At 41.6% G+C, this 12066-nt stretch overlaps 1 protein-coding gene and 1 non-coding gene across 3 annotated transcripts in view; both read right to left on the minus strand.

Annotated features, from left to right (window-relative positions):
• CNBD1 (cyclic nucleotide binding domain containing 1) overlaps positions 1-12066 on the minus strand; it is a 142887-nt gene that overhangs the window by 110621 nt on the left and 20200 nt on the right. For both annotated transcript variants that reach the window (XM_053395720.1, XM_053395721.1), the window contains exon 4: positions 1849-2007. In XM_053395720.1, coding sequence (XP_053251695.1) covers positions 1849-2007 — 159 coding nt within the window. The remainder of the gene's footprint in view (positions 1-1848; positions 2008-12066) is intronic.
• On the minus strand, positions 1133-1240 carry LOC128418129 (U6 spliceosomal RNA). The gene has a single exon (XR_008331668.1). It is a non-coding gene; the product is annotated as a U6 spliceosomal RNA (small nuclear RNA).

Below are 12066 nucleotides of genomic sequence, written 5' to 3' on the forward strand. Positions count from 1 at the left end.
TTGAGTCCGGAGAAGAGCCCGTCCATTGGTCAGAGCGCCGCGGGCAGCTCTGTGCCGTGAGTTTGGGGGTGACCGAGCCAGCAAGACGCTGAGGTGGTCGGCCAGCTCTGCCCTCCTGCGCACCTGGGACTGGGCAACCTGGGGGTGGGGGGGCGGGCGGATCTTTCTACCCCGGTGCCGCATATGCTTAAGACAGCCCTGATGATGCTACAACATATACAGGACAGGATAAATTTTAGAATAAACACCTACAAAAGGAAATGACATCAGAGCTATGGCATGATATAGTACTATTCAGAATCAGATATAAGGGCAAAGTTGTTCCTGGATTATCTAGTCGGCATAGATGTGTGATCTAGTGGTGGAACTATCATGACTGTGTATTCACCATTATTCTTTACTTATATATTTCCACCCCACATTCAGACCCCAACATATCAAAAGGCAACTCACATAAAAGAATACAATGCAAGCAAACTGTTCAAACCATCCTACCGAAACACTGAACTAAAATCATTAAAACTGCTCAGCTATAATGAGACAATGCATGCCACAAAAAAAGCCAGCAAACAAGAGCACACAGATACTTCCTATTGGTAGTCATGCCATCCCATCAAATGCTTTGCACAATAAAAAAATGTCTCTTGGGGCTTGAGACCTGTGACTGAAACTCCTGCCACTTTTTAACAATTGAAAAGGAGCTGTGGCAATGGTGAGATCTAACAGGACTTAGGAGATTTAACACCTGATGCCCCTGTGTCACTTTCCTGGTTAAAATCACCCTCCAAACTGCTATCCGCCCTACAAGGAGGACAATGCCTGTATCTGCAGGTTTCCCCCCCTTGTAGGGCAAATAGCTTTCAGGGTGCTCTTTCCTTGGGACCATGGCCTTGGGGGAAAGGGTAACTGTCCATCATCCAGCGTCACAATCCTGATCAGATCTCTCCACACACTTTGGCTGCTTAACTTCATTAAACAGTGGTGATCTAATTTTGGATCCTCTGCTGTGAGGGTTGCCCTGTCAGCCTTCTAAAAAGGCACAAGGGAGGTACATAGCTCTGCTTCACACTAACATTGCTCATGGGAACATGGCATACACACTGGGGTAACTGCTTTTCTCCTCAGACAGTATAAAAATATAGGATGCTTCATGAATTTGTGTGTCATCTTTGCAACAGGACCAAGTTAATCTCCTCACTATCGTTCCAATTTTAGTATATGTGTCACCCAAGTAAGTGCCTTGCGGCTGAAACTATAACTACACATTTTTTAACATCTCTTGCTCAAGTTATAGGGCTGATTGTAAATAACAACATATTGCCCTCAATGTACATGGAACTTTAAAGTGACATAAATTAGCAAAGGTGACAAAGTAGAAATTTGTATAAATGCACTTTGCCTTGGTAGGGGATTAGAGCTAGCTACTAATACTTAAAATCTAACCTAAAACAAAACACAGCTCTTTTGCTGGAATGATAATGCATTTGCTAGCTTTAGAAATTGAGATCCCTGCCTCAAAATGCACAGCGCAATTTAAAGACGAACCATTTAGAAGATGGCATGGGCAAAGCAATTCGTTCAAAGCAATGTGATTAGGATGCATCCACAAGAATATACCCCTACAACAGGGTTGGCCCTCCAGATGTTTCTGGACTACAACTGACCACTGGCAATCTGGCCAGGGCTGATGGGAATTGGAGTCCAACAACATCTGGTGGGCCACAGTTTCCCTATCCCTGTCATATAAGTTTCACTGCTAACTTTCCAGGCCAGTTCATGATGTATATTTGAAAAACCTTAGAACTGAGCTGGAAAGGGCAGAAGGCCAAGAATGAATTTAATACTTACATCTTCCTGAGTATCTTTATTAGGATGTTCAACTTCTCTACGAATTCTGGAGAATCAGAACGTAACTTCTGGCATTTTTTAATCAAATTTAAATAGATGGATATGTTGTGAGAACCTTTGCTAGGTACAGTGCCTTTGCCAAGCTCACATGAATGTAACCTAGGGACAAAAAGGAGAAACAGAATGTTAGATTTGGAGCAAACTCATCATGTAACTTCTAGGAAAATAGGGCATGATTTATTAGGTTAATAGGCTCACATGCTTATACCTTGGCATTTGTGAGGAACCAAGGGTTTGCCACAGAAATGTTACTAATCATTCAAAGAAAAATTGGGAGTTCCTCCTCAGGCAAAACTTCTGAGGGATTCTGAGGCAATCCAGAAGAGTTTAAGTAAGAGACACAAAACTTTTCCAGGCATTCTGCACATCACTCCATTATCACTGGGTTTTGCCGAAAGCAAAATCTTTTTTTTTTTTTTTATAATATTTTTTATTACGTTTCTTTCCAAATTTTATACATTACAAACAAATAAGGAGTTTACAAGAAACCATTTTTTTTTTTTTTTTTTAACAAAAATCCCAACTTGGACTTCCCCACCCCTTCCGATTCTGCGTTCTTTATATTAACAATGTCAGCAATTTGTTACCTTATGTCATACCTTATTGTAACTTTTACATGTTATGTATCTATATTCAATGTATTATGTCACAATTTTTATACCTTTAAAATAAACGTAACATGTTCAATTTCATATTATCTCCTTTTCTCTTTTATCACTTAGTTTACTATTTACTTAATCATAATTGCTAAAGCGTATCATTTCCAAATCATGCACCGTCTTAAGATTCATACAGTTTGTAATACTTTTGCAAGTAGTCTTTAAACTTTTTCCAGTCCACCTCAATTGTTTCTACATCCAAATCTCGGATTCTGCCGGTCAGTTCAGCTATCTCCATGTAGTCCATCAACTGCATCTGCCATTCCTCCAGCGTGGGTAAATCTTGTGTCTTCCAGTTCTTTGCGATGAGTATTCTTGCTGCTGTACTAGCATACATAAACAAAGTTCTGTCCTTCTTTAACACTTTCTGGTCTACCATGCCCAACAGGAAGGCCTCTGGTTTCTTGGGAAAGGTATACCTAAATACCTTTTTCAACTCATTGTAAATCATTTCCCAGAAAGCCTTAACCTTTGGGCATGTCCACCAGAGGTGAAAGAAAGTCCCCTCTGCTTCCTTACACTTCCAACATTTATTGTCAGACAGGTGATGTATCTTAGCTAACTTGACTGGGGTCATGTACCACCGGTATATCATTTTCATAATGTTTTCCTTCAAGGCCGTACTGGCCGTGAATTTCATTCCGGTGTTCCATAACCTTTCCCAGTCTTCAAACATAATGTTGTGTCCAACATCCTGTGCCCATTTAATCATAGCAGATTTAACTGTCTCATCCTGTAAATTCCACATAAGCAGCAAGTTATACATTCTAGATAACAGCTTTGTCTTTGGTTCTAACAATTCTGTCTCTAGTTTCGACTTTTCCACCTGGAAACCAACTTTTTTGTCCATTTTGAAAACCTCTTGAATTTGAGCATAATGTAGCCAATCTCGCACCTTATTTTTTAGTTTGTCCTGGCTCTGCAACTTCCAATTGTCTCCAATTTTTTCAGTCAATTCCCAATATTTCGGCCAATAGGCCTCCATATTGGGTCTTTTTCGGGCCTTGGCCTCCACTGGTGATAGCCACCTCGGAGTTTTACTCTCTAGTAAGTCTTTATATTTCATCCAGACTGCGAAAATTGCTTTTCTGACAATGTGGCTTTTAAACAATTTATGTGCTTTAACCTTGTCGTACCATAGGTATGCGTGCCATCCAAAAGCATTATTAAAACCTTCCAGATCTAGGACATCGGTGTTTTCCAACAAAAACCAATCTTTCAGCCAGCAGAAGGCTGCAGCTTCATAATACAACCTCAAGTCCGGCAGGGCAAACCCCCCTCTTTCTTTCGAATCTGTTAATATTTTAAACTTTATTCGGGGCTTTTTGCCCTGCCAGATAAATCTAGATATATCCTTCTGCCATTTTCCAAAGCAATCCACTCTGTCCACGATCTGTAAGGTTTGAAACAAAAATAACATTTTCGGCAACACATTCATTTTTATAGCTGCAATTCTTCCCAACAAGGAAAGTTTCAATCTTGACCAAATTTCTAAATCCTTTTTAACTTCCAACCAACATTTCTCATAATTATCCTTAAATAAATTCAAATTCTTGGAGGACAAATAGATCCCAAGGTATTTCACTTTTTTAACCACATTCAGTTCTGTTTCTCTCTGAAACCCCTCTGTTTCTGTAATTGTTAAATTTTTGGTCAGAACCTTAGTTTTTTGTTTATTCAACCTAAATCCCGCCACCCGACCAAATTCAGATATAAGTTCGAGAACTCTTTTTGTACTGGATTCTGGCTCCTGCAGTGTCAAAACTAGGTCATCTGCAAAAGCTTTCAGTTTATATTGTTTCACTCCGACCTCTATCCCTTGTACCAACCGGTCCTCTCTGATCATATTCAATAGCACCTCCAGGACTGAAATAAATAACAGAGGGGATAGAGGGCACCCTTGTCGTGTCCCTTTTTCAATTTTAAATTCCTCCGTCACCACATTGTTCACTATTAATTTAGCTTTTTGTTCTGAATAGATTGCATGTAATCCATTCTCAAACCCCCGTCCCACTCCCATCCCTTCCAAGTTCTTCTTCATAAACATCCAAGATATGTTGTCAAATGCTTTCTCCACATCAATAAAGATTAACACCGCCCTTGTGTTCCTGTTAGTCTGCAAAAGTTCTAAAATGTCAATGATGTTTCTAGTGTTCTCATATAAATGTCTACCAGGGAGAAAGCCAGCTTGGTCTTTATGAATTACTTCATTTAAGACTTTTTTAAGTCTATTTGCCAAAATGTCTGCAAATATTTTGTAATCCACATTTAGGAGTGAGATGGGACGGTAGTTTTTAAGCTGAGTCTTTTCAGATTCTGACTTAGGTATCAATGTGATGAAGGCTTCTTTCCACGTTTCTGGTGCCCTCTTCCCATCCATAATCTGGTTACATACCTCCAACAAAGGTTGTATCAAATAGTCCTTCAGAACCTTGTAATATTTGGAGGTAAGTCCATCCGGGCCTGGAGATTTGCCTAGTTGCATATTCTGAATGGCACCTTCAATTTCCTGTGAGGTTATTGTAGAGTTCAAGATTGATCTTTTATCTTGAGTTATTTTTGATAGTCCATTTATCTTTAAAAATTGATCTATCTCTGATTCTTTCTGGGGCCCCTGTGCATACAGTTCTTTGAAGTATCTGTGGAAGCACCTCCTAATTTCTTCTGGTTTCTGTACGATCCTTCCATCAATCTCTAGATTTGTTATCGTGTTTAGCTTTTGTCTTTTTTTCAGCTGCCAAGCTAGCAGCTTTCCACATTTATTTGCTGATTCAAAAGATCTTTGCTTCATCTGTTTTATTTTCCATTCAATCTCCTGATTAATCAATTTTGAGTATTCTGCTTGGTGGAATTTAATTTCTCTCAGCACCTCCTTGGACTTTGGTTTGGTTCTCAGTTTTTTTTCTCCTTGGTGTATTTTCTCCAATATTTTGTCCTTCTTTCCGTTCCAGAGTTTTTTCTTGATTGAATTCTGTTGTATCAGAAACCCTCTCATAAAAGCTTTGCTTGCGTCCCAGATCGTTCTTTTTTCAACTGTAGTATTCAGATTTATCTCAAAATAGTCCTTTAATGTTTTTTGGGCCTTTTTCACAATCTCTTGATCTCTTAGTAGTGTGTCATTCATTCTCCATCTGAAGGAACCGGGTTGAGTTAATCTAAGTTCTATTTTCAAGGCGTTGTGGTCGGAGCATGTTTTTGGGCAGATTTCCACCTTTTTAGTCTTGGGTGCCAGCCCCCTGGAGGTCCAGATTTGGTCGATCCTTGACCAAGACAGGTGGGCCTCAGAGAAAAAAGTTCCTTCTTTACCTAGGGGGTTCTTTGTCCTCCATATGTCGATCAAATCCAGATTGTCAGTCAGTTCGAAAAAAGTTTTGGGCAGTCTGCCGTCTGATGTTAAGTTTTGGTTGTAGGACTTATCCATATGTGTAGACACCACTCCATTCATATCTCCCATCATTATGATGTTAGCATAATCCAGATAGTCCAGCAACGTCTCATGCAGCTTCTTGAAAAATTCTGATTTCCCGTCATTTGGGGCATAAATTCCTAATATCAATATTTTTTCTCCTTGGGTTTGAATTTCAATTGCCAAAATTCTTCCTTGTTCATCCTTAAATAGAAATTTGGGTATCAGGCTCTCCTTAGCGTAGATCACCACTCCTCTTTTCTTTACTTTGTCAGACGAAATAAATTCTTGGCCTAATCTTTTATTTACCAAAACCTTCCTGTGGAGCCTGGTCACATGGGTTTCTTGTAGGCAAATAATGTCCAATTGTTCTTTCTTCAATATATGAAATAACCTCCTTCTTTTCTCCGGGGAATTTCCGCCATTTATATTCCAACTGAGTAGCCGCAGAGACATCCTGAACTATTCTGCTACACCTAGAGCGGTGTATCTTCTTTCTCCTCTGGTTCCGAAGGTGCAGGTATTGCTCCACCTGGGTTGGGTATAGGCCAATTAGCTGCTGCTTCTTTTTGGAGGTCTTCTCCGTAATCGTGCTGGAACTTTTGTAAGTCCTCTGGTGATCTTATTTTAACCTTCTTCTGTTTGTAAGTAAATGATAGCCCTTGTGGGAACTCCCACCTGTAAGGAATTGTGTTGAGTCTCAGCAACTTAGCCAAATCTGAGTAGGTGGCTCTCAAGTCCAATAACTGTTTAGGAATATCTCGATAAATTTCCACCCTTTTCTCTTGTATCTCAATTGAGTTTTTGAAGTGTAGGCCTAGTATTTTGTCTCTCTCCTCCCTTGATCTCAAAGCTATTAAGCAGTCTCTGGATCTATCTTTTCTTACTAATCTTCCCAACCGAAAAGCCGATACAATTTTGAAATCAATTTCTTCTTTTAAGTCCCAGAACTTTGTAAACTCTGTTGTCAAAAGTCCTTTCAAATCTTCTTGTTCAATTTCTGGGACTGCCCTTAGTCTGAGGTTGGTCTCGCGATTTTTCAATTCCACCAACGAGAGATAGGTTTGTTGGTCCCCTATCTGTTTATGAAGAGGCTTGACTTCCGCTTTAACTTCCTCGACTTCTTTTTTAGCTGATGTTGCAATTTGAACGGCTTCCCCTGCCAGTTTACGATTCTCTTCTGTTGCTCCTTGCAATTTTTCAATTGCTTGGGTATGTTGGGAAACCTGATCTGTCAATTTCTGGATCGAGGATGTTGCTTGGTCAATTTTTGTTGATTGGTTATCAATTTTTTGATTTATTGCTGACAATTGTTCCAAAACTTGTTTCAGTACTGCCTCAGCTCCTCCTGCTGCCATATCTTCCTCTTCAGATTTTTCAGGCTTTTCGGTTTCTACTTTTTGTGTCGCAAGCACAGCTGGAACTGATAATCTACGTCCCTGAGTTAAAGTTGTTTGCAAAAGCTGTGCTTGCTTTTTTGCTTTCTCTTTCTCCTTAGCTTCCTTAGCTTTGGCTGCTCTTGTCTTTCCTGTGCCACTCATCAGTCAACGTTCAAGGTCAAGTGTTGTAATCCCATGGGAAAGGCAAGTCCAGAATTAAAAACAGTCTATTGAGAGAAGGTAAACAGAGAAACTTTCCCAGGCCTCTATATTCCCAATGTCCTCTAGGGGGAGTGCCACCAAAGTTTTAGTAAGAAGAAGGTAACTTTCCGCAATTAAAGTCTCTTTGTTCCAACTTTAAAAACAATTTTAAAAGCGAATTAGTTCCAGCACACTAAAAGAAAGGTCCTGCAGAGCCCTTTTAAACATATAACAAAGTTCCAGCAAGGTGCCTGCAATTGTATCCACTTCAGCTAGGTGAGCTCAAAATTACACTATCCAGTTACAAAAGTATCTGGAAGCTTGCAACAGTTCCGCAGTTTAAACAACTTTACCCGGCCACCCGGGAATTTGGGGTTAGAGTCTTCCCTTGCCCTTGGGGTGTCCGCTCCAGGTCAATTTTATGCTGTATTTATTCTTTAAAAGTAAAATTCAAGTGTGCACGAAAGTCCCGATTTAAAGCTTCAAAGCTTCCCTGTTCACAGCGCTTTCCGCTCTTTAGACCGTCTGCTTTGATCTTGAAAGCAGTGTCGGAAGACGGACTTCCTCTTTCTCGTCTCCCGTTTTTAGCCAAATTTTCCGATTTGATTTGTAGAATCTTAGGTCCTTACTCACGGGTTTGATGTTTCAGCCCGATGTTTCTTGGAAGAAAGGTCAGCGCTCATCCGTGACAGCCGCGCGGCTTCGCCTCCGCAGAAAGAGCGATGAACCCACAGCACCGCTCCCCCTCCTTCACTCCGGAGCCCCTTACGGGGTTCCTTTTGTGATTTCGGGGTCGCTCCAGGTGCCCGCCGGGTCCCACGGCCACGGACTCACTCTGCCCGTGGTTTATCTTAATGGGTTGCCGCTGCGCCGTCGCGAGCAACCCTTTTCTGCGGTGCCCCTCTTCAGAGCTCGAAGAGGTCCGCCATCACGGTTTTGCGCCGCCTCCGGAAGTGTTGCCGAAAGCAAAATCTGAAGCAAATGTTGTGTTTCTTTCTTATGCAAATCATCTGAAGAATTTTGAGGGAAGCCAAAATAATGTTGGCATGGTTAGCAACCTTTTTCCAGGGGCATTTCGCACATTCCATCTCCCCACAGGCTGGTGGAACACCAATAGGAACTTGGCCTTTTGGAGAATGAACCATATCTCCGTGGTGGTGGTGGTGGGGTGTTTTGTGTGCACAAGGTCCTAAATTCATTCCCTGGGATTTCTGCCCTTTTGGAGATCTGCTGCTAGTCTGATTCCATCTGCACTATACATTTAAAGCAGTATCACACTACTTCAAACTGTCGTGCCATCCCTCAGAGGATCCTGGGAACTGTCATTTGTTAAGGTTGCTAAGAGTTGTCAGGCAATCACCCATTCCCCTCACAATGCTACAAAACTCAGAGTAGTTTAATAGTCACTCCCTTTCTAGGGAACTCTGAGAATTATAGTTCTGTAAAGGGAACAGGGTTCTCATAACAACTCTCAACACCCTTAGCAGATTATAGTTCCCAGAATTCAAGTGCCATGATATTGCTTTGAATGTAAAAGCAGATGGCGCCTCAGAGCAGACAACAGGGCTAGATGGACCAGCAATCTAACTCAATATAAGGCAGGCTTATAGGTTTATATCTCTAATAATTTTCTATAATTCATCTAACAGTAGTCCAATTTCTCTTCCTTTGGTCCAGCATAAACATTTACGTATTTCACAAAATTCAAGTGTAGGTTTCCTTCGTATCTGCTATGAAGGAAAATACTATTGCAGTAGACTTTTGAGTTAGCAGGTTACTCTTGCTACTATTGCGGCACTGATAAATTTATCAGATGGATTTTTTAAAAAGAAAGCATTTGAATACAATATCACATAGGCAATCAAATAGCAAATTCAAGTAAAAAGGACATGTTGGAACAGCATTAATTATAATTATACACCAGTTGAAAATGAGCTTCTCCTTTGCTTTGGTTTTTTAGTATGGATTAAAATGGCACCAGCCTATAAAATCACAGAACACAAGTCCCAGCTTGTGAGCCTTGAAGTTATCTACCTCACCTTTCCAGGTCTTGATGATGGGAAGAGTAAAGTAAAAAGGTAAAGGTACCCCTGCCCGTACGGGCCAGTCTTGACAGACTCTAGGGTTGTGCGCTCATCTCACTCTAGAGGCCGGGAGCCAGCGCTGTCCGCAGACACTTCCGGGTCACGTGGCCAGCGTGACGAAGTTGCTCCGGTGAACCGGCACCAGAGCAGCACACGGAAACGCCGTTTACCTTCCCGCTATAAAGCGGTACCTATTTATGTACTTGCACTTAAGGGTGCTTTCGAAGGTGGGCAGGAGCTGGGACCGAACGACGGGAACTCACCCCGCCGCGGGGATTCGAACCGCCGACCATGCAATTGGCAAGTCCTAGGCGCTGAGGTTTTACCCACAGCGCCACCCGCGTCCCTGATGGGAAGAGTAGCCCAGGTTTAATCAAACTTGCTGGAGGACCTTGGGCCAATCAGCAGCTCTCAGCCTAACCTACCTCACAGAGCTGATAAGGATAATAGTGAGAGGGAAAAGACATGTGTGCCAACTCAAAGGATATCTCAAGCATTGCGGTATTTACTGAGTCCTTGTGTGTGTCATAGGAAGTACTAAGAGGCACACTGGTGCCCATGTGCACCATATTGGCAACTGCTGTATGTAGGTCAACATAACCAAGGTTTCATTTGACTGAATCTGAAGAGGAGCACTAACTACAGAGGCAAGCCTTTGGGGTCAGCACTGTATTTCCCTCCCCTTCCCATCATTCTGCTTTGATACAAACCATGCTGCTCAAACTGGTACCAAGCTAAACTCCTGCATCCCAGGATGGGCAGAATACTACATTAGGGCACTGTTTCTTCACCGTAAAGTTCTGTAAAAGGGTAGCATTGGTGATGGGATAACATTTTGTTTATTAAGATGCCTCTTCTCAGATGGTCTGCTGCAGTTTACCTTCAGTGCATGTTGTCTAATTTCTCTCCTCCCCCAAAAAATATATATAGAAAAACACAATTCCAGCAAAATAAAATTTTAAAAATCCACAGAACATTACTGCAACAGTGAATCAGGCAATAAATTCAATCTTGTATGCATCTGCCTTGTTCCCTTACAGCATATTGCTTTACAGTTAATGTGTATAATCTTATTAGCTGATTGCATTGATCCTCAGCTCACTTGTAAGCAAAATTACTCTGAGTGCATAGCGGTACTTAAAAGTAATTCAAAGTATCTATTAAAATAAGAATTTTGGTGCATCAGCAAGGAAGAAAGTCTAAGTTGCTAAAATATTTCGCCCATTTAAAGATTGGGCAATTTGCTGATCTGTAAAACTTACTTTTCTGTTAAAAAATAAGGAGAAGAAAATTTTAAGTGCCGTAATTTACTGAATGCTTTCCTGAAAGCAAAGAGATTGACTTTCTGTCCACTGTAACCTAGAAATCCTATCTCTGTAAACACTGGGCTAGATTAAACTTTAAATGATAAATTCCCAGGAAAGAAAGGTCATATTGTTGTGTAATCATCTTCTTCCAAAGCATTCCTGTTTGCTAAATAATATTGACCAATGTGAGTGGTGGCAAATATATAACCCTCCTTGATTTTCCCCCCAAGGACCTGAAAGTAAAAATGAAATTTACAATGGCATCACCAGATTTATCATACCTACCTCTTTTGGGAGGCATTTTACCACTATTAGAGCTGAATTGCAACCTAACCACTGTTGCACCTGAGCTCTTTCATTGCAGTTTGCTGTCCTCCTGGCATATTTCATCTTGTGTTATAAGACTGCTGTTATGTACTGAGTTGAATAGGATCCAAACTGCAGCAGTCTGATTGGTCCTAGAACAATAGGATTCAGAATGCAGCAGTCTGATTGGTCCTAGAACAATGCAGCAGTATGATTGGTTGGCAGGAACTACCCAATCATGCTCCAGATAGAAGTGAATCCACAACCTGATTGGCTTACAGTAGAATTCCGGAATTAGCCAATCATGTGCAGCCCATTGTGTAAATAATGTATATAAAGCAGATACTTGGAGGGGACTTTCATTCATTCCTCCTCACCACTATGAGCTGAATAAAGAGCATGAAATCACTTCGCGACTCTGAGTATATTTCACTGGCGACGAAGGTGGGATCCCGCTGAGCTGACTGCCACACACAGCACCGCAGCACCGCCACCTGCCGCACTGCTGCCTCGCACCGTGTATCCAGGCTTCAGCTCCGGGACACAAGGAACTCAGAATGGCAACCGACAACAGCTTCTCGCCATTCAACCCAGCATCTGGAGACTGGGAAGCGTACGCCTCCCGTTTCACCTTCCTCCTAGAAGCCAAAGGGGTCACCGACGAAGAAGACGCCAAGAAGAGGGCGATACTCTTCAGCGTCTGCGGAGAGGAGACGTTTGAAATCGCCCGGGCTCTCCTTGCGCCTGAAGACGTCGCTACTGTTCCATACAAAACAATAATGGAACAGCTGAAGGGGCACTTTTCGCCGCAGCCCT

Source organism: Podarcis raffonei, chromosome 7 (assembly GCF_027172205.1).
Source record: "Podarcis raffonei isolate rPodRaf1 chromosome 7, rPodRaf1.pri, whole genome shotgun sequence".
Taxonomy (NCBI): domain Eukaryota; kingdom Metazoa; phylum Chordata; class Lepidosauria; order Squamata; family Lacertidae; genus Podarcis; species Podarcis raffonei.